General features: G+C 35.6%; 1 protein-coding gene and 1 long non-coding RNA gene across 6 annotated transcripts in view; both read left to right on the top strand.

Moving 5' to 3' along the window:
• ATAD2B (ATPase family AAA domain containing 2B) overlaps positions 1-25,211 on the top strand; it is a 166,930-nt gene that overhangs the window by 125,392 nt on the left and 16,327 nt on the right. For 3 of the 5 annotated variants that reach the window (XM_086700106.1, XM_086700104.1, XM_086700108.1), the window contains 4 exons: positions 7,067-7,202; positions 9,176-9,372; positions 12,427-12,586; positions 24,997-25,119. In XM_086700106.1, the coding sequence (XP_086556232.1) occupies positions 7,067-7,202; positions 9,176-9,372; positions 12,427-12,586; positions 24,997-25,119 (616 nt within the window). The remainder of the gene's footprint in view (positions 1-7,066; positions 7,203-9,175; positions 9,373-12,426; positions 12,587-24,996; positions 25,120-25,211) is intronic. The other 2 variants (XM_086700107.1, XM_086700105.1) reach the window with 1 other exon arrangement.
• On the top strand, positions 14,522-19,752 carry LOC147582290 (uncharacterized). Its single transcript, XR_015248935.1, has 2 exons — positions 14,522-18,830; positions 19,078-19,752. It is a non-coding gene; the product is annotated as an uncharacterized LOC147582290 (long non-coding RNA).

Raw genomic sequence — 25,211 nt, 5'->3', positions numbered from 1 at the left:
CCATTGTATATATAAACCACATCTTCTTTATCCATTCATCAGTTGATGGACATTTAGGCTCTAGGAAAGGGATTTTTAAACAAGGAAGCAGGGGCGCCTGGGTGGCGCAGTTGGTTGAGCGTCCGACTTCAGCCAGGTCGCGATCTCGCGGTCCGTGAGTTCGAGCCCCGCGTCGGGCTCTGGGCTGATGGCTCAGAGCCTGGAGCCTGTTTCCGATTCTGTGTCTCCCTCTCTCTCTGCCCCTCCCCCGTTCATGCTCTGTCTCTCTCTGTCCCAAAAATAAATAAACATTGAAAAAAAAAATAAAAAAAAAATAAAAAAAAAATTTGTTAAACAAGGAAGCAGACGGAGGTATAAATATTTACAGGAAGGAAAGCAAACTTTGGTCAGAAAGAATTGCACTTAAATTTCTGAAGAGATTCACCGAATTGTATTTTGGTATTATTATGGGCAGGCTCAAGATGATATAATTCAGTATATTGTAAATGAATTTTAAAGAAATATTTCCTCAGCTACCCTTAGGAAATTAAAGACTACAAACAGCATATTGTCATCACAGTATTCGTGTCATTTTGTGTCTCTCAGTTTATGATAGAAACTGGGAGTTAAAAATCAATAACTTAAGTAGAAAAATCAAGTAGGGGCATTGAAAATGAATAATCATATGTACAAGGGAAATATCTTAGTATTAATTTTTTTGTCGTAAAACATTTATGTGAATCTTAAAATTTACGAGGGTCACCACAAGTTTTTAAATCACAGTTTACTGTCTCTAGTAAATGAACATAAATTATTACTATATTAAAGTATGTGAAATGTTATTATTTATTTTTACTTAATTATTTACTTATTTTGTTTTTGGAAAGCAGATTTTATTCAGAGAAGCTATATTAGTTTCATTTCTGACCTCATTTTCCATACCTTTGAAGTCTTGAGTCTTAATTATTAATTTTCCCCATTATAGACATTGCATAAATTCTGCCTTTAAAACTGAGGACTGACAACTCTAACATTTAATAGATGAGGTAAAACAAGATTTTGCTAGTGAAAGAATTGCTGCCACTTAAGCAGCTATGTGCCAGGCACTGTAGAGGTCAATTACATATATTATCTAATACAAGGTTTTTTTTAACTCTTTTAGTAAGAAAAGTAAGACCCTAGACCTTGCATAGGGTCTCACAACTAGTACGGCAGAGCAAAGATTTGGACTCAGGTTCGTCTGATTACAAAGGTCATGCACTTACAATGTACTATATTCTCTAAGTTTGCAGAGACAATTTCTGGGTAATGTGTTGCTTAGTTTAATGAGTGGTCAGGGAAATAAAGAGTTTTGTGTTTGTCAAGTTAAAACCATTGTTTATTCATCAAAATTTATTGTGTGCCTGTTTTATGCAACGCAGTGTTTTCATGAGTCTGAATTTGCTTAAGGCAGGTCAAGTGTCTGGTTTCTTCATGCTTTCATTCAGTGTCTAGCTGCCTTACAGGGTCTCTCATGTGTACACATACACATGCAGTACTCACAAATAGATACATACATATGTAAATATTTCTAGTACAGTAAGTCTTTGTTGAATGAATGAACGAATGAATGAATAAAATAGGTGCAAAACCAAAAGATAGCCACTGTTCTCTAATAATTTAAAGTTTAGAGGGAAGAGAGACCTAAAAAAAAAAATACAGTATGAGACGTGCTATGATATTATATAAAAACATGATCCATAAGAGGAAAAATTGAAAAAGGCAACTTTATCAAAATTAAAAACTTTTTAAAAGACACCATTAACAAAATGAGAAAACAAACCACAGACTGGAGAGAAATACTTCAAATATATCATGTTGCATATCTTCATAAGACTCAAAACTAGAATGTATTAAGAACTCTTTCAGGGTGCCTGGCTGGCTCAGTCACTAGAGCATGCAACTCTTGATCTCAGGGTAATGAGTTCAAGCCCCACATTGGGTATAGAGATTACATTAAAAAAAAAAAAAAAAAAAAGAATCTTTCAATATACGACTACAACAGATGATTTTCAACAAGATGTGAAGACCATTCATGGAGGAAAGGATAGTGATTTCAATAAATGATGCTGGGAAAACTGGAATTTCACATGCAAAAGAAATGATGTGGGGAACTGGCTGGCTCAGTTGGGAGAGCATGCGACTCTTGATCTTGGGGCTGTGAGTTTGATCCTTACGTTGGGTGTAGAGATTACTTAAATAAATAAAACTTAAAAAAAAATGATTTGGGCCCTTATTACCATATGCAAAAGTTAACTCAAAATGGGTCAAAGAACTAAACAGAAAACTTAAAACTGTAAAACCCTTAGAAGAAAACATAATAGGAAAGCTTTATGACTTTGGATTTTGTAACCGTTTCTTGGCTATGATACCACAAGTACAGGCAACAGAAGAAAAAATAGATATATTGGATTTCATCAACACTAAAAACTTGTTGCATCAAAGGTCACTATCAGAGTGAAAAGGGAACCCACAGAATGGGAGAAAATATTTGCAAATCATATATCTGGTAAGGGATTGATATCCAGAGTATATAAAGAACTCCTACAACTCAAGAACAAAAAAATCCAACCAACCATACTTCCCCGCAATGAGGGTATTCAAATGACCAAGAAGCTCATGAAAAGATGCTGAACATCACTACTCATTAGGGAAATGCAAATTAAAACCACAATGAGATGTCAGTTAATACTCATTAGGAAGGCTGTTATCATAAAAACAAAAAATGACTAATATTGGGCAAGATGTGAAGAAATTGGAGCGCTTGAGTATAAAGTTGTGCAGTCTCATTGGAAATAAATGGTGCAGTGATTCCTTAAAAATGTTGAACAGAATAACCATATGATCCAGCAATTCTGCTTCTGGTATACACCCAGAAGAAGTGAAAGCAGGGATTTGAACAGGTATCTGTATGCCCATGTTCGTGACACAATTGCCAAAAGGTAGAAACACACAAATGTCCTTCGACAAATGGATAAAGAAAAAGTGGCATATACATACAATATAACATTATTTAGCTTTGAAAAGGAAGGAAATTTTAATACATGCTTCAGCATAAATGAAATTTTGAGGCATTATGCTAAGTTAAATAGGCCAGTCACAAAAGGACAAATACATGATTCCTTTTTTATTTTAACATTAATTTATTTTGAAAGAGAGAGAGAGAGGGAGAAAGAGGTCAAGCAGGGGAGGGGCAGAGAGAGAGAGGGAGAGAGAGAATTCCAAGAAGTCTCCATGCTATCAGCACAGAGCCCTATATGGGGTTCGATCTCATGAGCAGTGAGTGAGAACATGACCTGAGCCAAAAATCAAGAGATGCTTAACCAGCTGAGCCACCCAGGTGCCCCATGATTCCTTTTTTAAAAAAGTTCCTAGAATAATCAGATTTATAGAGATAGAAAGTAGAATGGTGATTGCCAGGGACTGGGAAAAGGGAGAGCGTGGGGAGTTAGTGTTTAATGGATACAGAATTTTACTTGGGGAGGATGAAAAAGTTCTGGAGATAGATGGTAATAATGGTTGCATAACATTGTGAATATACTTAATACTATAGGCTGTACAATTAAAAATGATAAAAATAGCAGATTTTATGTTCTGTTTTACCACAATTAAGTTAAAAAAAGAACACTACAATTTAAAAATGGGCTGAAGATTTAAATACACATTTCACCAAAGAGTATGTATTCTCTTGGGCTAATAAAGCACAAGAAGAGGTCCTTTTTTTTTTTTTTTTTTTTTTTCCAAATGTTTATTTTTGAGAGAGAGAAAGAGAGACACAGCATGAGCAGCGGAGGAGCAGAGACAGAGGGTGACACAGAATCTGAAGCAGGTTCCAGGTTCTGAGCTGTCAGCACAGAGCCCAACACGGGGCTCAAACTCACAGACTATGAGATCATGACCTGAGCTGAAGTCAGATGTTCAACCGACTGAGCCACCCAGGCGCCCCAAGAAAAGATTCTTAAGATCATTAGTTATTCAGGAATGGGATACCACTGTATGTACGATCACTAGACAATATGGAGTGTTGACAAGGATGTAGAGAAACTGGAGGCCTAATATATTGCTGGTGGAATTATAAAGCGGTGTAGCCATTTTTGAAAAAAACTGGCAGTTCTGAAGATGTTAGTCATAAACTTAGGCTATAACTTGGCATTCTAGGTAACTACACAAGAGAATTATGTTCACACAAAGACTTGAATGCAAATGTTCCTACTAGCATTATTCATAATAGTGGAAACAACTCAAGTATTCATTAACTGGTGATTGGTAAAATGAAATATTGTATATACATCCAGGGAAATACTGTTCAGCATTAAATGGAATGAACCGCTGATACTTTCTACAATGTAGGTGCACTTCGATATATTGAGAGAAGCTAGACAGAAAGGCTACCAATTGTCTGATACACAATTTCTAGAAAAGGTAAATCTCTGGAGACTGGAAATAAATCAGTGGTTGTTGGGCTGGGAGTATGAATGTGGAGATTGGGGCTAGATGGACACAAGGGAGCTTTTTGGAGGTAATGGAAATATTTTAAGACTGACTTGTGATGATTGCACAACTGAATTAATTTACTAAAAATCATTGAACTTTAAAGTTTGATGGGGGCACCTGGGTGACTGAGTCAGTTAAGCATCCAACTTTGGCTCAGGTCATGATCTCATGGTTTGTGAGTTCGAGCCCTGTGTCAGGCTATGTGCTCACAGTTCAGAGTCTGGAGCCTGCTTCAGATTCTGTGTGTGTGTGTGTGTGTGTGTGTGTGTGTGTGTGTGTCCCCCTCCCCTGCTCACACTCTGTCTCTCTCTCAAAAATAAATAAAACGTTAAAAAAAAATTTTTTTTTTAAGTTTGATGGAGGGGTATTAGATAGTATGCCTGAGTGTATCTGAGAAAATCAGAGAAAGAATTACCCAGAAAGCATTGGCTTGAGCAGAGAGTTAAAAACAGGGTTGGAAAGAGCTGATAGCACATATAGAGGCCACTGTGAGCCAGTGTGAAAGCACATGATTTCAGGGAATTATCTGAGGTGTGTTCAGTTGCAGCATGTAATTTGAGGCTGGGAATGTCAGAAGATAAAGTTAGGGGCAAATTTAAAATGTAGCCTACTTATAAAGTGATGGATTCTAAGCTGTTGGTAATAACCTGGCAGGAGTATCAGGGGATTACTGTAGATTTACTCTTGGTATGCTTTTGTATTCACAAAGTTCAACACAATGTTGAACAATTATCAGAAGGAAGAATATTTAAAACTGAAATTAAATGTTTTGCTGCTCTTGAACAAAATCCTGGTACTTCTAGGGTATTGCATTTTGTTTATTTTTCAAGACCCAGTTAATGTTAGCTATTTTTGCTATATCTAATGCCTCTTCACCCTTACCTCTTGCAGACTCTTGCAGAGTCTCTTCTGTTTCTCTGCCTGTGTTACAACACTCCTGGTGTGGTACTATAATGCTTTCTTATGAAACTTTTAAGATCCTTGACAGCAGGAAGTAACTATATTTTCTTCAAGTTTATAATTGCACTATTTGACATTATATTTAGCACACAGTGGGTGTGCACTGGTAAATTTGCTTGCCAGAACTTTTGAAGAAGGGCCAGCGAAGCATAGATCAATGGGTTGGGGGAATTGTACATGAGAGTAGTCTACAAAAAAAAAAAAAAATATTGGAGACAGGGTGAAATTTTATAAACTCTTAAAAGGATTTGGCTTTGGGTTGAGGTAGATAGTTCTCTATGCAAATTTTTGAATTCTGCTTTTCATTGATTGTGTCTTTTCTGTCTTAGAATTTTAGAGCTGGAAAAGGCCTTTAGAGATTATGTGATCTAGTGTTCTCTCTTTACTTATACTTTGTGACCTTAATCCAGTTACTTAAACCTTTCCAAGTCTAAGTTTTCTCATTTGTAAAATGAAGGACTCCTACATACCTCATTGTTATAAGTTCGATTGAAATAATATTTAGGAATTCTTAGTAAGTAGTTAGACATGACAAATTAAATGGATTATGTAGTTTACCTTAAATGTGTGGCTAAATTTGGGCTAGGATCTGATTCCTTGAATTTTCATCCAGTGTTTCCTCATTGTCTCATAGTTGGTTCTTCTTTCCTTATTAATAACCTTTTCACATTTGCAGTTTCCAGTTGATCTGGGCGAGGAAAAAAAAAATACAGGCTTTACTCATTCAATCCATGTCCATGCTAATTAAACATTAGTATGTACCAGTCACTGTGGTACATATAGGAAGACAGATGAGTAAGAAATGGTCTCTATTCTTAGGGAGTTTGGTGTCTAGAAGTAGAATATAGACCTTCTAGAAAAACATAAAAATTAAAGTGTGTAGATTAATATGGATGATGTGGAGGATTTCAACAGCCTATATTGCAAGGGGGACATCTGGGGTCAAAGCCTCTCTATACAGCAGGTAAATAAAGGAGAGGTAGGTAATCACCAGTAGGAAGGAACTGTGAGGTATGTGAGAATGACTGGCTTAATATTGTTTGGGAGTTTTGTGTGGAAGGTGGTGTTATTGTGGAGCATGCTGGGGAGAAACTGAAGGTATAGTTTATTTGCAGTGAAACCAGGATTCTGGAGGATTCAGTGGAATAGACTTGGTATGAAAAGAGCCCAGGAAAGGAAGTGACTGGATGGGAAGTACACAGAAAGAACATAAGAGAAGGCAGTGCTGTTAGCATGCTTTCAGCTCTCTGATGTAGATTCTAGGTAATTACTGTCTAGCTCTAACACAAAAGTCCTTTGAGATTGTTGCCATCTAACTATTATGATCAATTATCCTTTTTGCTACTATTTGCTGACTCTCCCAGGTATAGTATAATTTATTAACGACTTGGGCAACTGATCATTCTCTCATTACTGTTTAGTCCATGAGGTTGAATCTCTCAACAGCATAGCCTGGGATGAGGTTAACCCTAATCCCACATGAATGAAAATTGAAAATGGTACTGGAAGTTGAAGAAATTGTAGTTTGGTATAATAAGTAAGCTTTTAATTCTTTATATATTTAATGTCTTTGTGTGTATGTGTATGTGTGTAGGTTAAATGTATCTTTAGAATACAGTATGAAGAGGTCTTGTATATTCAAAGGCCTATTGAAGAAGACAGAAGAAAATTTTTCCAAGAATTGATTCTCAATCAGGCATCAATGGCTCCACCACGAAGGAAACACACTGGTAAAGTTCCTAAAGCCTTTAGGAAAATGGGGGAGAGGGAGGATGGGGAGTGAAGTTAAGAATGCCCCTTCTTGGAGTCACTTTTTAAAAAAACCATTTCTTTGTGGAAATAAAGTCAGTTTTTTAGATTCTCCTTACCTTTAGATGGACCTATGCGGAAGTGGTCGTTGTGTTTACCCGACTTGAGATTGGGAAGTACAGCCTCATTGTTAAGGCTTTATTAACAGGTGACCATTAATGAAGTATTCACCTTATCATTTCAATCCAGTTACTCTGGTAGATTTCACATTCTGAGGCTTAAAAAGTTGAAGAAAAAAAGTCTTTGGTTCTGCTCTGTTTTAGTCAGTTCAAGTACAGGGGACTTAAACTGTAAGATTGAGAACACCAGGTCGTGTGCCGATTACGTTGTGGGTCAGAGTAGGTGTGATAGGTCAAGAGCTGATCGGAATGTTTGCCTTTTCTGGCTTACTAATTTTTCAAGTATTTATTGAGCACCTGTAATGTTAGTTGTGCGAGGCACTTGGAAACCTATCATGGCTTTGTTTTAAGCATTAGAGTTTTCTTGGATTTGGGCTAATAGCATAATATTTCAAATTTCAGCCCCCTGGCCTAAGAAAGGAATGCATTCTGGGTCAATCAAAAGACTGTTTCTAATCTTAAAGATGTGTAAAGATAAGGTCCTCTTTGTAATCTCTCAGCTTCTTCTAGAAAATAACAATCCTGTTAGAAGTTTTTAAGCATCTTTCCCCTTGTTCTTTTATGTTTCTCATTGTGGTTCTTGTAGGATGTTAAATACATTTCCACCCCTTCCAAGTCCTTCCTTTTCCATATTTGTTCTACTTCTGTTTTTTACTGATTATATTATCCAACACTTTATTTTATTGTTCTTTAGTGACTCCTTTCCACATTTTTTCTCAGAGTTCTAAAAATGAGCACCTATCATATGGCTGTAGTTGTGAGTTTACCCCCCCTAGCAACCTTGGAAAATTAAATATGGAAGTTACACCTTCTGATTCTTGGTTGTTGCTTCCTGTTAATCAAAATAACAGTACTTAAAATATTTTATTATGTAATGATTCATTTTAATAAGGTATCTTACTTGTTCTTAGATACATTTTAGTCTCAAAGATTTGAATTTTCTGTGTTAAGGATTAACATAATTCTTTTTCTTTTTGAGTTGCTTCTATTTACTTTCATTTTTTGTCTTAGGGGCTATTTAGAAATCAGCGAGAATCCTTAGAATTTTAATCCTGAAGTTCAGTGTGATACTGGGAAAAACTTTTAAGGAATTAGGGAATAATGTGTTTAGGAAAGTTAATACTTTACTTTTTAAGAAGATTTTGTGTTTGTTTAGGCGGAAATGAATACTGTAAATTTTACATATAACACTGTAGACTGGATTTTCCATCTTATCCATGTCTTTGGGATTCTTGTTTTAGTTCCTAATTTTTTTTTGCTCCCTACACAGGTATGTGCCATTCACTACCCCTACTATGTTGTATTGAGAATATCAGAGTAGAAAAGACTTGTCTAAAATCAAAGCTCTTTTGGGAGTGGGAAGGATCAAAGAATTGTTACTTGCCCATTTCACTTTCATGCATATCGGGCAACCCCATTTTGAGAAGATGGTTTTTAAGCAACATTGATTTTAAGCAAATTGGTATACAGTTCTTCACCTGAAGATATTTTTGTTGAGTTGAAATATTTCTCATAAGTTGTATGTAAATAATATTTCAAAATCAAATTATTTAAAATCATATCATTTGCCATTTAAAGGAGTCCTACTGTGAGTTATTTTGTGAAATAATTCTCTTCTCTAATATACTGTTGGTTTCTGTTCACATTTTTACTGGCTGGATTTGCAAGTGGTTCACACATATTTTGGAGTTCTTTTTTGAGAGAATGCTAGAAACGTAATTGAGGTCCTGGCCCTGCCATGTTGGAATCTTAACATTTTCTTTTATTTTCTTTAGGTCTTTGTGCTATGGAAGTGCTTCCTCTTGCACTACCTTCTCCACCTCGTCAGTTATCAGAATCAGAAAAAAACCGGATGGAGGACCAGGAGGAAAATACTTTAAGAGAGCTGCGGTTGTTTCTCAGGGATGTAACCAAGAGGCTGGCGACGGATAAACGTTTTAACATCTTCAGCAAACCGGTGGATATTGAAGAGGTCTTGTTTCAGTAGTGTGCAAACAGTGAAGTTGAACTGGCTAAAAGAAAAAAATATTGACATCTTTTTTTGGAAGGAAAAAAAGCAAAGGCATGGATGAATATTACCCCTAGCCTGTAAAATTTTAATCCATGTGATAACCACCAATGTCATCAGCAAACATCTGGTGACTTTTGGATGAAATTAGTGACCAATTCGTATGTCCTCTTATTTAGTATTGATCTTTGTGATCTCTTACTCTTCAATGTAAGAAGAGGATTAAAAGTTACTTTAGTGAAATGTCCATACTAGACTATTTTTATTCCAGGATAAATCTTGCTCTTAAAAAGTATATTGGTATTAACCAATCAATACCAATTAATTTTGGCATTGTCCAAATTATGTATACGATTGTGAAAGAGGTGGCTAAGAAACCTGAAATTTGTCTTTCATATTTTGGAAATGCCTGTAACTAAGATGCTGTTTGATGTTAAGCATATCTTACGCCAAAATTATTTTTTTCTGCAAGGATTTTCTCTGCTCCCAGTGGAAAATTTCTCACTTTCAATGTGTATTGTTTTGTGTCCTTGTGGGAGCATGGTTTGTGGTGATAAGAAATTTTCCATTTGGAATCTACTATAATACCATAGTTAAAATTTGTTGTTTTTTTGTTTTGTTTTATCCTGGGATAATATAGCATGTGGATGAGCACGATGCAGTCTTTACTGGCCGCCTTCTTATAGTTCAGACTCCATGTTTGAACAGCTTTGGTGTTTTTAGTTTTAAGTTTTTTCTTCATCTTTTTATTAATTTGAATTTTGCAATGATTCATAGTTTAATGTTGTGTACTTCTTGTGAAATATGTACTTTTGGACCTGAGCAGATTCCTTTGGAATCATTACCTCATCTATGACTGGGAAGAATGAACCAGTGTTGTTTTTCCCCTCTGAAAATAGCTATTTTCCTTCTTTGGGGCAGTAGAGGAACTATCTGTATTTTATTTGTATATTTATCCAAAATACATAGTTTTATCCATTTGATCCTTTTAACAACCTCACAGAATCATTATTTTTAAGTTGTAGCTGAGGAAACTGAGGCTCACAGGCAAGCGACATAGCCAAGACTCGGAGGTTTTTTTGAAATTCAAAGCCTGCATTCTTTATTTTATATCATAGCTACCTTAAATTTTCTATCGAAATGACAGGAATTGCTAATTTGCTTTTGCAATTAATACATACCATTTTACATTTGTGGAACATTTTTCTTCACCTCTTAGTGTTTTCAGATAAGTTAAAACTTTTAGCCCAACTTTAAGGATTATTTTAGATGTTTATTTTTATTTCAAATTGGGTATGGGCCTCTGACACTTATTTGATAAGGGCTTGATCTCAAGTCAACCTCCTGCACTAAACCAGTTTTGCCTTTCCTCCAGAGAACTGTCTTTCTAACCAGAAGAGATGGTCAGATTTCAAATACCATGTGTGATAGAGTAAAAGTTTTATAAATGATGGTAAGGCAGTGGAAAGGGATAGAAAAATCTGGGTCAGATAAAACTTTTATTCAAGGGTTATGTTTCTTATTTTCTCTTTTATTCTTTGTTATGTTCATTCTGCTACTGGTTCTGTATTCTTAAAGCTGAAAAGATAGAGGTCTGTGTGAAACACGAGGGGAAAACAAGATAACATTTAAATAACCTAAAACATAAACATTTATATTCAAATAATGAATTTGAAATGTTTAAAAACTATGGAATTCCAACGCAGACTTCAGAGAAAGAAAAGTTTAGAAAATAAATGTAGAATTTAAAATTAAATATTACAACAAAAATTTTATAATCTTTACTAGTATAAGTTTTTGTAGTGCTTTGCAGTTAATAGACATTTTCCACATGTACTCAAGGCATGCCAGTGCCAGGGCCAAGAATCCAACTAATAATACCTTCTGAACTATTGCTTGTTCATTATAGGTTCATTACCTCCCCTATAAGGAGATTGACTGGCTTTTTGACTCCTAGAAGTTCAACAATAAAACATGCACACACAGTTAACCTAAACATTTTAAAACGTGTATAAAATATGTATATATGTGTGCGTGTGTGTGTGTGAGAGAGTGTATGTGTGTGTTTGTGTGTGTGTGTATTTGCAATGGAGAAAAAGTAGCCTTTAGTTTCAAAGAGTGGAAATTATCCTAGCTCCAGAATTTGATTCTGGAGTAAGTAGATGTTTCTAAGACTGTTTTTATATCAGACCTGATTGCTTGATTTGAGATTTGCATTGGGGGAGGCAGTAGAGATAGGTTGGTAAGAGATTTCTTAGTGGTCAAATGATATAAAACATTGGGCAAATTGTGACTTAATTAAGCTCCTATTTTGAGTTATCTCTCCGAAAATCAGCACAATAGAGCACATTTACTTATGAATTTATTTATGATTAGGGAAGTTCAAGTAAATCTTCTAGTCATGAAAGCAATACTTATTTTTGTTATATAATTGACTCAAAATGTTTGTAATGACTCCAAAGGAGCAGAAAACACTTTCCATGAAACAATTCACCCTGGAAAATTGAGAAAGAAAGTGTTTTTTTTTTTTTTTTGGTGGTGGGGGGGGGCTGTGTTTTGTTTTGTTTTGTTTAAAGATTTTAAATAGATTTACCAGAGAACTTTTCTAATAAATAATATGAAAAATCTATGTTTCTTAATTTCCTTTAAAAAAATTTCTTGAAGTAACATGCATTGATACTTATTGGGTGCTTTTACCCATACATTCTCTTCTCAGGTATGTACAAAGGCCTGGGGGCAAAAACAGCTGACACAAATTGGCTTTATATTTCAAGATGAGAAACATTTCAGAGTTGATTTAGATATGACTTGACACTGAAGCTTTTCATGGAAAGTATGACTTCAAAGTAGTAACTTTAGTAGCGCAAGTTGCTCTACAATTTTATCCTTATTTGTAATTATTTTTTAGATCTTTAGATTGAATTTTTAAATAATTTTATGGTTTTATTTTGTGTTGTTATGAGTAGATCATGTGAAATAGCAGAAGTAATTTTCATTAAAATATCCTGTTTGTTTTAGGTTTCAGATTATCTTGAAGTAATCAAGGAACCAATGGATTTATCGACAGTAATAACTAAAATTGATAAGCATAATTACCTGACTGCTAAGGATTTTCTGAAAGATATTGACCTCATCTGTAGCAATGCTTTAGAGTACAATCCAGATAAGGACCCAGGAGGTAAGCATGCAGTGGGCAAAGTTCACTTTGGTGATCAATGAGAAGATATTTGAAAGTTTAAATACCAAAGTATGCCGATGTCTCAGATAGATAAGTTGGTTTTAATGACATATTATTGTACTTAGAAACTTTTTGAAGAGGAACGCATAATATACTTAAATTTCATTACTAAATTAATTTATTAAATTAAGTAATGGATTTAAATTAGAGGATTTTATTATTTTAAGTATTCTGTTCAGGGTTTAGTTTCTTCATTTACTTTTTACCTTTTGTACTTAGATTCTTGCTTTGTTCAGGTAGGGTGGAAAACTGGGTAATTGAGAATTTGATATAAACACTTTTTTAAGAGATCTGCTTAGATTTATAAAGATATTTATTTATTTAAATTCAAGTTAGTTAACATACAGTGTAGTATTGGTTTCAGAAGTAGAACCCAGTGATTCATCACTTACATAGAACACCCAGTGCTCATCCTAACAAGTACCTTCCTTAATGCCCTTCACCCATCTAGCCCATACCCCCACTCACCTCCCTCCAGTAGCCCTCAGTTTGTTCTCTGTATTTAAGAGTCTCTTATGGTTTGCTTCCCTCTCTGTTTTAATCTTATTTTTCCTTCCAAAGTTTGTTTATTTAGTCAACACCACCATTGCTGATAAACACTGGGAATTCTAAATTGGTGAGAACTCATTATAGGATATGTTTACATAGTAAAAGACCCCTTTAGGTAGACAGTATGTATTCTATGGATTGTGGGTATTTTTTTTTTTTTTTTTAATTTTTTTAACGTTTATTTAGTTTTGAGACAGAGGGAGACAAAGCATGAACGGGGGAGGGTCAGAGAGAGGGAGACACAGAATCTGAAACAGGCTCCAGGCTCTGAGCTATCAGCACAGAGCCTGACGCGGGGCTCGAACTCACGGACCGCGAGACCATGACCTGAGCCAAAGTCGGCCGCTTAACCGACTGAGCCACCCAGGCGCCCCAGTGGGTATTTTTAATGTAAATTTATTGTTTTGTTCCTAATTCCACCCTGTACTGAAATCTGTAGTCCCAGCTCTTTGAGTGCCCTTCAGGGAGGACCGCCAGGAACATATCTGTAGTTAAACAAGATGGATTTACTGATTCCTTGTAACAAGGAAGAATATGTATAATGTAGAACAATATAGGATTTGAGCTTGTGTTAAGAATTTTGGAGAGGATTTAAGTATGACTTTACAGTAGATTGGATGCTGTTGGGAAGTGGGGGTAATTTTGTGATTAGGTATTTTAAGAACCTGGAAGACAAGAAGAATGGAGGAAGGCCAAAACTGTGATGGGTAAAGAAGCGGTGGTCACTCATAATCTCCAAGATAGGATTATACTAAGTTATTTTTGTGGCTTGGACAATGTTCATGCTTTTGTCTATGTTTACATATGATTTTGAGGTGCTCTTGCTTTATCTTGATTCATCATGGTCACAGAGTGGCCTTTTCTGAGGTTGTGTTCTATAAAATTGTTTATATTTAATATGAGTACACCAAGGCCTAGCTGATAGCGCCAGTCCAATTTCCAGCTGGCAGGGGCCGTTATTCTCTTTTTCAACCTATTGAGAATTCTGTTCTTCAACAGGTGATACACATCAAAGATGTTTTTTTATTTCTTATGAATGTATGTAAGTTTCAGTCATCTAAAGTATTTAGTATACAATTTCTGCTTTGTTTCTGTATTTATGGGCAGTAGTTCTTAGGCTACATGTTAGAACCTGTATTTGTCGTTTTCAAATGAAATTAAGTATTTCTTATCTAAATTTAGAGCACAGTAAATCACATGTCCTAATACCAAGTTAAGAGGCAGAATGAAATTTTACATAGCTGCACCTGGTATCAGTTCTTAAGCTTTGTATTAGGACATTTGCCTCATTAGTTTTTGTTTCTTTTGCTTCATTTTGACTTTTTTTTATATATGTTGTATAGAAAAATTTCTAAAGATTAAAAACAGATTATTAAAGTAACCTTTAATTCCATTATCTTGTGTTCTTTCTTTCTCTTACACAGATGTATTGTATATGGAATACTTACGTGCATATCTTTATTAAAATAAGAACATAATTTTTATAAACTTTGTCATTCATGCAGTATTTTGTGAAAAGCTTATGAGCTAATATATTTCTAAGACATTATTTTAATCACCTAGATGTACTGTAATAGCCAATACCCTATTGATGGACATATTAGATTTTTTAGTTTTTTCCTCTATTATAACACTGATGACTGTCTTTGTAGCATAAATTTTATGTACATCCTTAGCTATTTCCTTAGAATGAATTTCTTAAAGTGAAATTTCTGAATCAAGGGATGTATATATCTCTTTTAAGCCTTTTAATCTGTATTGTTAAATTCTTCTCACAATTTTTTTTTCTTTTACCAGCAGCATCAGGGTCACTGTTAGCCAGTATAACAATTTTATGTGAACGAGAGAATCTCATTCTTCTGTGTAGATGGCATCCTGCAACAGGATCACAGTTTGGGTGGTGAGAGGAATGGGCTGGATGTCAGCTTCATTTGATTTCCTTGCTGGAGCCCTTGGTGAGGTTCCAGTCTGCACAAGTGTCTATAGTGGCATTGAGCAAAGTATGAGAGTACTGAGTGCCTACACTGTGTTTTAGTTTTCAAGACACAGAGGTTGCTGAAACTGTAGTAAATAAGAGCTTAGACTTTGGATTTATACTTAAGTGTTGGTCCCCATTCTGCAGTTTCCTAGTTCATTAACACAATCGAGTTTAGTCCTCTAAATTTAGAGGGATAAATTATGCAGAATAGGGATAATTATGGTATTCTTCTCATGGGGGTCATTGTAAGGGTTAAATGAGAAAATGTATTAGGTTAAACCTTAAAAACCATGATTTTCATATGGTTCAGCCTAAATACCTTAAGCCCTTAGCATAGTGCCAGAGACATGGTAAGTGTTCCATAGAAGTTAGTAGTCGTATTTTTATTATTATCATTATTATTATTGAAATTGTGCTTTAATTTTTTATAATTAGGTGCTTAGTGGGTACCAATTGCTGCATATTATATTCCCTGAACCACACTGAAAATTTAATCTATTTTAGAAAAAAATTTAGGGACTGATTGTAAAAAATAAATATTTGAATGGTTAGAAAAAGCCAGTTTAGAAGTTTAATCCAGATTTTCCCCCACATGTTATTTAATTATAAGCACATTGAAATAACACTACTTTTAAGAAAGAAGCAATGGTTTCTGGTGCATAATAACCTTTTCCTATCCAATGCAGTTGTATAATCAAACAACATGACTGTATCTCACAGAGTTGACATGGTACACTTGTAACTTTGTTTCTTCACTGTTTTAGATGCAAAAAAAGTCTGATATAATTCAAAAACATCATTTTGGCTCTGTTCAAGTTATTTCATATCTTTACGTTAAGAGGCCTGGTTTTTTCTTAGCAGCAGAACCACTTGTTATGTATTAGGAAAACAACCTCAGGGTCTGTTGTGTAGCAAGTGGAAATTACATGAATGTTGTATTACTTTTACAAGCTCCCATGAGTATTTGAAAGCTTACAGTGTTCTGTTTTGTAGAACCCTTGGCCGTTTGGGAAAACAAAAAACTAGCATATACATAGAAGACAAAAGCCAGTATTCTGAAGGCTATACATGTTGCCTAAGTGTTTACCCAGATTCTCTCCCTTGAGGATGATGTGGACAGAAATTAAATATGTTAGCCAAAAGAATTTCAACTTGTGCTAAATGTAACTAGTATCAGATATTTGACCCTAATTATTATCTTACAGATATGTGATACATATGTTTAACTCTTCCCCATTCTGTGTCGTGTCTCTTTTCTAGCCCTCAGTTGCATTCACATACATTCTGTCATTTAGCTAATTTTGCCGAAATTTCAGCCCTAGTCTTGAGTCTTCTCAAAATCTTCCATTTTGTACTAGTTGCTTAGGAATAAAAGCTCACAGCTTCACTCCAGCTTTTGGATCCCTCTGTGGGCTCTGTTTTAGCCATACTCATCCGTATTCTTTATTAGTATTTATGAGTACCATGTACTAGTTACTGAGCTGTGTGCATAGAATACAAAGACGACTGTGACAATCCTTGCTCTTGCGGTAGAGATACTCAGACATAATAAATGTTGAATAATTACTGTGTGGCAGATACATTATGCTCTGTGTTATGGTTTTAGTTTGCTAGAGCTTCCATAACAAAATGCTACAGACTAAAAGTGGCTTAAAACACAGAGATTAATTTTCTTACAGTTCTGGAAGCTAGAAGTCCAAAATGAACGTGTTAGCAGGTTTGGTTTCTCTTGATGCTTTTCTCTTTGGCTTGCAGATGGCTACCTTCTTTCTGCGTCCTCAGGTGGTCTTTTCTCTGTGTGCGTGCACCCCTGGTATCTCTTTGTCCAAATTTCCCCTTCTTGTAAGGACACAGATCAGATTAGAACGTATCCATACAACCTTATTTTATCTTAATTACCTCTTTAAAGGTTCTACTTTGTTTTATTTTTTAAGTTTTTTTTTTTTTACTTATTTTGAGAAAGAGAGAGAGGGAGAGAGAGAGAGTGAGCGAGTGAGCACAGGTGGGACAGGGCCTGTCAGTGCAGAGCCCGAAGTGGGGTTCAATCTCACACACAGTGAGATCATGACCTGAGCAGAAATCAGCACACTTAACCGACTGAGCCACCCAGATGCCCCTAAAGGGTCTGCTTTAAATACAGTCACATTCTAAGGTACTAGGGATTAGAGCTTTGACATACGAACTTTGAGTGGTGGAGGGGAACCCACGTCAGCCCCTAAAAGTTGTATATATAGAGATAAATAAGCCACAGTCCTTACTATCTAGAAACTTACTCTATTGTAGGAATGACAAATACAAATGACAATTATAATAGATTTTTAAGGTATAGAGATAGTATAGAGGTGGTGATTATGATTTTATGATTTTTATGATCTTGTCTTCAAGTGACCACAGATGATTATAATGCAGTTTTATAAGGTTTCTATTAGAACTATGTGCACAGTGTGAGTGGAGCACAGAGGAGAAGACCCTACATGGAGTTGAGTAAGATTGGGTAGGGCATTCATTCCAGCCTGAGAGAAGTAGTGTACAAAGTTAGAAAAGAAAGCGAAGGTGGCTGGAGAATAGAGTCCCTAGAGTGGAGGAGTGTTGGGAAGTCTGCTCTCCTCCTCGCCGAGTCTCCATTCATGAAGTATTCTCTTATGGATAAACTGTGGTCAGTACTGAGAATATACAGCTCTGGCCTCTAAGATGCCTAAATTCTACTGAGTAGAGAGTGTCCTGCAGATAACTAAATGTCATAGGAAGTTCCCCGTCTTCTTTTGATCATGTGTAAGGACTTCAGAGTTTCTTTTCTAAATGATAAGGAGCCATTGGGTGGTTTTGAGACAGAAGGTGATACAATTCGAGTTGCATTTAAGAGTATAGTATTAAAGGCAGTATCAGTTTTGGGGTGAGGTCAAGGGAGTGCAGAGATGATGGTTAGAAGATCAATTACAATTCAGTTGCAGTGGCAGCAGAGATTGAACATAGAGGGCTTAGTGATTGATAAATTAGATATGACTGACAGAAATCAAAATGACTCCTGAGTTTTTGATCTGAGTATTTAAGGAATATGAGAAGTAAACCAATGGAGGAACAGGTTTATGGGCAGTATGCTAACTTTAATTTTGGACGTGTTAGTATGAGTTAATCTTTGGTGCACCCAGGTAAAATGCAGACATTATAGAATAGTAGTTGTATATATGGTTCTAGAGGTTGGGAGACATTTGGGCAAGAAACATGGTTGGAATTATCAGTGTGTAGGAGTGAATGAGATCATGTAGTTAGTATATAGAATGAGAAAAGAGAGAAGCCTAGGAGATCCTCCTGTAGGAAATATAGATCCCAATCTCAATGTAGGTTCTTGTCTTACTGTGGGAACCTAGGGTACCTTTGTTAAATGTATTGCCCCTGCTGGGAGTGTGAACATTTTTTTTTAATGTTTATTTATTTTTGAGACAGAGACAGAGCATGAGTGGGGGAGGGGCAGAGAGCGAGGGAGACACAATCTGAAGCAGGCTCCAGGCTCTGAGCTGTCAGCACAGAGCCCGACGCGGGGCTCAAACTCATCAACTGAGAGATCATGACCTGAGCCAAAGTCAGACTCTCAACCGACTGAGCCACCCAGGAGCCCCGACACTTTTTTATTCTTCAACCAGTTTCATTGAGGTGTCAGTTATATAGAGTACATTGTTTTTATTTTTTTTATTTAAAAAAAAATTTTTTTTAACGTTTATTTATTTTTGGGACAGAGAGAGACAGAGCACGAATGGGGGAGGGGCAGAGAGAAGGAGACACAGAATCGGAAGCAGGCTCCAGGCTCTGAGCCATCAGCCCAGAGCCCGACACGGGGCTCGAACTCACGGACCGTGAGATCGTGACCTGAGCTGAAGTCGGACGCTTAACCGACTGGGCCACCCAGGCGCCCTAGAGTACATTGTTTTTAAAACTACATATATCTTTTAAAATCCTACTTAGCCTTCAAGGAATATTAAATGCTACATTCATGGAAGATTTTGTTTTTGGTCCTTCCCAGTATTAAGTAATCCTTTCATCTTGGAATCATAGCACTGTGTAACTTTTCTGAGACATTTAATACCCATTCCTTTACCCCACTCCCATGACCTGAAGTAGTTACTTGTTTACATATCTCTATCCCTTGTTTTAGACTCCAAGCTGATAGGGAACAGGATCTGTGTAGGCACCTATATGGAGCATATTCTTAGCAAATGTGGCCAGTCAGTAAATTTCACTAATTGTTCTCCAATTGAAGGAGTTTCAGATTAGATAGAAATTATAAAATGGAGACATGATAACATAATGCAGATATAAGCCAATAAATACATAAAATTTCTTAATTATGAAGTAATTTGGGATGAAAAAAATCATCTCATAAAAATTAATTTTTCTTGGGGTGCCTGGGTGGCTCAGTCAGTTAAGTGTCCGACTTCGGCTCAGGTCGTGATCTCACGGTTTGTGAGTTCGAGCCCCGTGTTGGGCTCTGTGCTGACAGCTTGGAGCCTGGAGCCTGCTTTGGATTCTGTGTCTCCCTCTTTCTCTGTTCCTCCCCTGCTCTCACTCTGTCTCTCTCTCACTCTCTCAAAAATAATAAAGATTAAAAAAGGTTAATTTTTCTTAAAAACCTTACTAACCTTTCATAATAATTTTATTGAAAAAATAAAACCTAGCTAATATACTTCTGTTTGCCAAAATACAAAAGAAACATTTACACATTGATAATAGTTATCATTTTCTTAAAATTAGTGATTTTGTTAATTTTATACATACTTATAGCCATTATTTTTTATTGAAGGCAAATGTACATGGTGATATCTTTATAGATATAAGGGGGTTGGGGCTTAGAGATTATGTAATTTGTATGCAAAGTCACAAATGTTATATGGCATAACTGAGTGGATTGAGTTCTGTCTTTAAAGCGAATGTGTGTAGTTTTATTACCTGGATTTTGAGAATCTTAAGATCATAAAGTACAAGACAAAAGAGTTGGCAAATATGTAGCTTATATTCATGCACAATTGTAAAGCAAGGATTTTAGGTATGATGTCCATGAGAGAGTCTCTGAACAACTACATCCAAAATTGTATACCTGTATAATTTTTCGTTTTCATCACATGCTTATAAGGATCTCAGATGACCCCCCTACATCTCCAAAAAAGATGAAGATCTAAGACATGACATCTCTTCTAGTTTTAATATTCTGTAAGCTTATGATTCTTTGCTGTGTATAAACAAAAACACAGCTCTAAGACAAGAATGATTAAAAATAATTATGATAGAAAATAATTATGATAGGCACATGAAAAATATTGTTTCCTCATCAAATGCAGATCTCTTTAGAATAAATTCCTTGTCCTTCAGACCAGTGGGAAATTTTTATGGAATTTTTTTTTCATTCATTCATTTCCCATTTAATTGGGAATGGAATGTGGGTGGGAGGCATATATTTAAAAAGGCAAAAAGAAAGTTACTGAGTTAATTTTAGAGTGATAATATGCTAGGTAGATCATGGCTTTATATTTAATCTTACCTCTTTCTTAGCTGTTTTCAAGCTGAGGTAGAAAGTCAGTGGCAGAAAATTGTGGTATCCCCTGCACCACAAACATTGTGTTATTGGCTTGAAGGTATAGCTACTTCTAAGGGTATTTATTGTAGGTTTTTATGTGTAGTAGCTAAAATTTGAAGCAGCTTAAAACTTCCTTTTTTAAAAAAAATGTTTGTTCATTTTGAGAGGGAGTGAGCTAACGAGAGAGTGTGCGCTGAGGAGGGTGGGGGGAAGCAGGAGAGGAGGGATCCCAAACAGGCTCTGTGCTTGAACGCAGGGCTTGAACTCACGAACTGTGAGAACGTGACCTGAGAAGAATTCATGAGTAGGAATCTTAACTGACTGAGCTACCCAGGCACCCCGCAACTTAAAACTTATAACAGTAGAACAATAATTTTGAAAAATTAAAACACATGCTACTTTGGATTTATACACAGCTTTTATAGTTTGGTTCTCAAAGAATATTTGACAGTTATCAGGAGACTTCTGATTTTGGCTGTGGTGTAGTAAAAGGGATTGAATTACTCTCCTACCTGAAACAATGAAAAAACTGAACAAAGTGTATGAAAAAACAAGTTTGAAGCCATGATAGCAAGAAATGACGGGCAGTGATCTCCGAAAGATGAGAAACCAGAAGTTGAGCACTGTAGTTGCCTGGAGAGTTTCCAGACTGTAGTCCAGGAAGGAAGGGCCCAGGCAGAGTCTGGAAGTGTACCTGACAGAGACAGAGTTGGGAATATAAGGAGGTCATAGTAGGAGAGTTCTCAGAGTAGAAAGAAAGAAATCTGCCCAGAGAGAGCACTCTGGAGATCAGAAGAGCCTCCTCCAGTCGGCAGCTGAATACTGATTGGTGTATACATTTGAGGAAACGACCTGAGACCAGAGAAAGGGAATATTCCTTCAAGCTCACACAGGGCTAGCAGAAGTGCAGCAAGTAATTAGAGCTAATAAATCAACAAGGAGATAACATGGGATCGTAAATGAGTACACATCCAAATGAAGTGAGAGAAAGCGGGAAAAGGGAACAAAGAGCATATGGGACAAGTAGAAAATAAACAGCAACTTTACTAACAATCACATAAATCACATTAAGAATAAACTGTCAAAAATAAACCATCTATTTTGGTGTAGTCTCAATAGCTTAAATTTGTTTTTGTTACCCTTGCCTGAGGAGACATATCTAGAAAAATGTTGCTGTGGCTGATGTCAGGGAAATTCTCTGTGTTCTCTTCTAGGAATTTTATGGTTTCAGGTCTCACATTTAAGTCTTTAATCCATTTTGAGTTTATTTTTGTGTACGATGTAAGAAAGTGGACCAGTTTCATTCTTGTGCACATAACTATCCAGTTTTCCCAACACCATTTGTTGAAGAGACTGTCTTTTCCTCACGTATATTCTTGCCTCTTTTGTCATAGGTTAATTTACCATATAAGCATGTATTTACTTCTGGGCTTTTTATTCTGTTGTATTGTCTGTTTTTGTGCTAGTACCAAACTGTTTTGATTCTTACAGCTTTGTAGTGTATCTTGAAATCTGTAATTGTGATACCTCCAGCTTTGTTTTCCTTTTTCAGAGATTGCTTCGGCTCTTTAGGGTCTTTTGTGGTTCCATACACATTTTAGTATTATTTGTTCTAGTTTTGTGAAAAATGGTATTTTGACAGGGATAGGTTTTTTGTGTTGAATCTGTAGATCGCTTTGGGTAGTATAGACATTTTAACAATACTAATTATTTCGATTTATGAGCTTGGATATCTTTCCATTTGTTTGTATTACCTTCAGTTTCTTTTCTGACTGTTTTATAGTTTTCAGAGTATAGGTCTTTCATTTCTTTGTTAAGGTTTATTTCTAGGTATTTTTTTGGTGTGATCAAAATGTATACTTTAAATATGTGTACTTTAATATATCTTTTCTATGCCATAATAGATCTAGTTTTTTAAAAAAAGATTTAGGGAAGTACAATATGTGAAATAATAAATTCAGATTACACAGCTGTTGTGGTTTTTGGGTCATAAGTTTGTGAGACCTATATTCATTTATCTCCATATATTCATGATACCTCCTTTGGATATTTTTTACGTGTATCCAGACTAAACCTCTTTAAACTTAACTCTGATTTCTGACTTCTTTTCCTCCTTCTGTCTTTATTTATTCTCTAGTTTTTGCATCTTTGTGTTACTTTTTATTTTCCCATTTTTCATGCAAGAAACTAGAGAATTATCTTTGATACTTATCCCATACTTCATCATCAAGTTGTGTCATTGAGAACATATCTCAAATCTGTAATCTCCTCTTTACCACCACCACCACAGCTTCCTGGTTCAATTTGCTGTCCTCTCTCACTAAAAAAAAAAAAAAAAAAAAAAAAGCCTTCTTGATTATGTTCCCTGATTTTATTCTTGACCCCTTCAATCTAATTTCCAGGTAATAGCTAGAGATGATCTTAAGAAGATGTTCACTTAAGTCATGTCACTTCCCTGCTCTGATCTTTTTGACGTTTTTTCGTTGCTCTTAGGATAAAGTCTGAATCCTTTAAATATAATCAGGTTCCCATTTGTCTCTTGTTTATTGTATTCTTACCACAGAGGCTAGTTTTTAGTTTTTTGAAATCTCCAAGATCTTTTTACTCCAGAACTTTCTCCCGTGGTGTTTTCTGAGCCTGCACTGGTTTTCCCACTACTCTTTCAGTGGCTCGCAGTGCAGGCTTTTCAGTCTTCGCTTAAATGCTGCTTCTTCAGAGAGGCCTTTTCTGACTCGTCCAATCCGAATTGGCATCCACACCAAATGCCATGTGGGTTTTCATTGTAGCTATGATTCAGGGTTTTGGGGTGTGAGGAAAGGGGTGAGGGAAGTATTTATTTATATGTGTATATGAGCGATTATTTGATTAATACCTCTTTCCTATACTCATCCAAAAAGTTCCTTGACAGTGGAGACCTCTCTTGTTCACTACCATCTAGCCATCACCTGGCTCAGTTCCTGGTACAATCGACAACATTTATTAAATGAATGTTTAGAGAAAATGTGTTGCAAAGAAATATACCAGTGTTGCCTTTTAGTGTTGCACACTGTAAGATTTCCACAATGAACTATTAGGAGTTTCTAACAAGAAAAATTATACATAAAATGTCTATACTTTTTGCCATTACTAGGGATGAAAAAGCAGATGTTATTATGAGACTTGGGGTTTTAGTTTTTGATACTTTGTAAAATAAGTGGCCTCGATAATGCTTACTTGACTTTTAATACCTTGGAGCTGCATAGCTCTACACCGTACTTTTTAGGTTGTATTGTTGATGAATACTGGCTTCTGGGTTAGGGTAAAGCAGAGACTTAGTACAAATGTTAGGTATAATTCACCTAAAAGGATGTATGTATTTCTTGCCCGGATCAACCTACAATTTATTTACCATTTTGCATTCTTTAGCTTAGCGTGTCTTGCTGTATTTTTCTAGTTCTGTTAGTTTTTTGATAGGTCATCTTGACTTAGGATATATTATATTCTTCACAGTTTTTACCAGTTTTCACTAAATGGAGAAAATTAAGATTTTCTGAATTCTCAGTATCCATCTATGGCAACTTTGGTGCTGGACATAATGGTGAATATCCTCCAAATCTCTTAAAGTTTTTATTGAAAATCATATATGTTTGTTTTTTAAAATATAAAGTAAAGCTTTGTATCTTTGAGATAATGATTTGTTAAATAGGCTTATTAGTTCAGTTGACCCTGAACAAGATAGGTTTGAACTGCCTGGGTCCACTTACCATGGATGTTTTTTAGTAAATGCAGGATAGTACTATAAGTGTGTTTTCTCTTACGATTTTCTTCACATTTCCTTTTCTCTAGCTTACTTTATTGTAAGACTACAGTGTATGATATATACAACGTACGAAATATGTGTTAATGGACTATTTATGTTACATGTAAGACTTCTGGTCAGTATTAGGCTATCACTAGCAAGTTTTTTGGGGAATCCAAAGCTACACATGGATTTTCGACTGTGTGGGGGAGTTGGCACCCTAACCCCCTGTGTTGTACAAGGGTTACCTGTACTTTGAAGTTCTGAAAATACAGTTCTCAGAAAATTTTGAATGTGACTCAGTGGCTTATTATATTTATTTTTTACTCATCATTTAAATGAACTTGTTTCTCACCCAGAAATACTTTTTACAATTTTATTTAAGTGTTTGTATTCTTTTGTTTCTCTTTTTTAAATGCCCTTTGTTAATGTTATTTCATTCATATGTATAATAAATGTATACCAACTTTTTTTAACAGATAAAATAATTAGACACAGGGCTTGTACCCTGAAGGACACTGCACATGCCATCATTGCAGCTGAATTGGATCCAGAATTTAATAAACTCTGTGAAGAAATAAAGGAAGCAAGAATAAAAAGAGGTAAGTTCTAGAAATGACCTTGGCTACTGAAGACCAAGAGTCATTGAATGTTACTGGGTGGTGTCTCTTCACCGTTGCTGGCAGAATGAAAA

This window comes from Puma concolor, chromosome A3, assembly GCF_028749965.1.
Source record: "Puma concolor isolate L17-30 chromosome A3, mPumCon1.1.hap2, whole genome shotgun sequence".
Lineage (NCBI taxonomy): Eukaryota > Metazoa > Chordata > Mammalia > Carnivora > Felidae > Puma > Puma concolor.
This window is presented reverse-complemented; position numbering and strand designations above follow the sequence as displayed.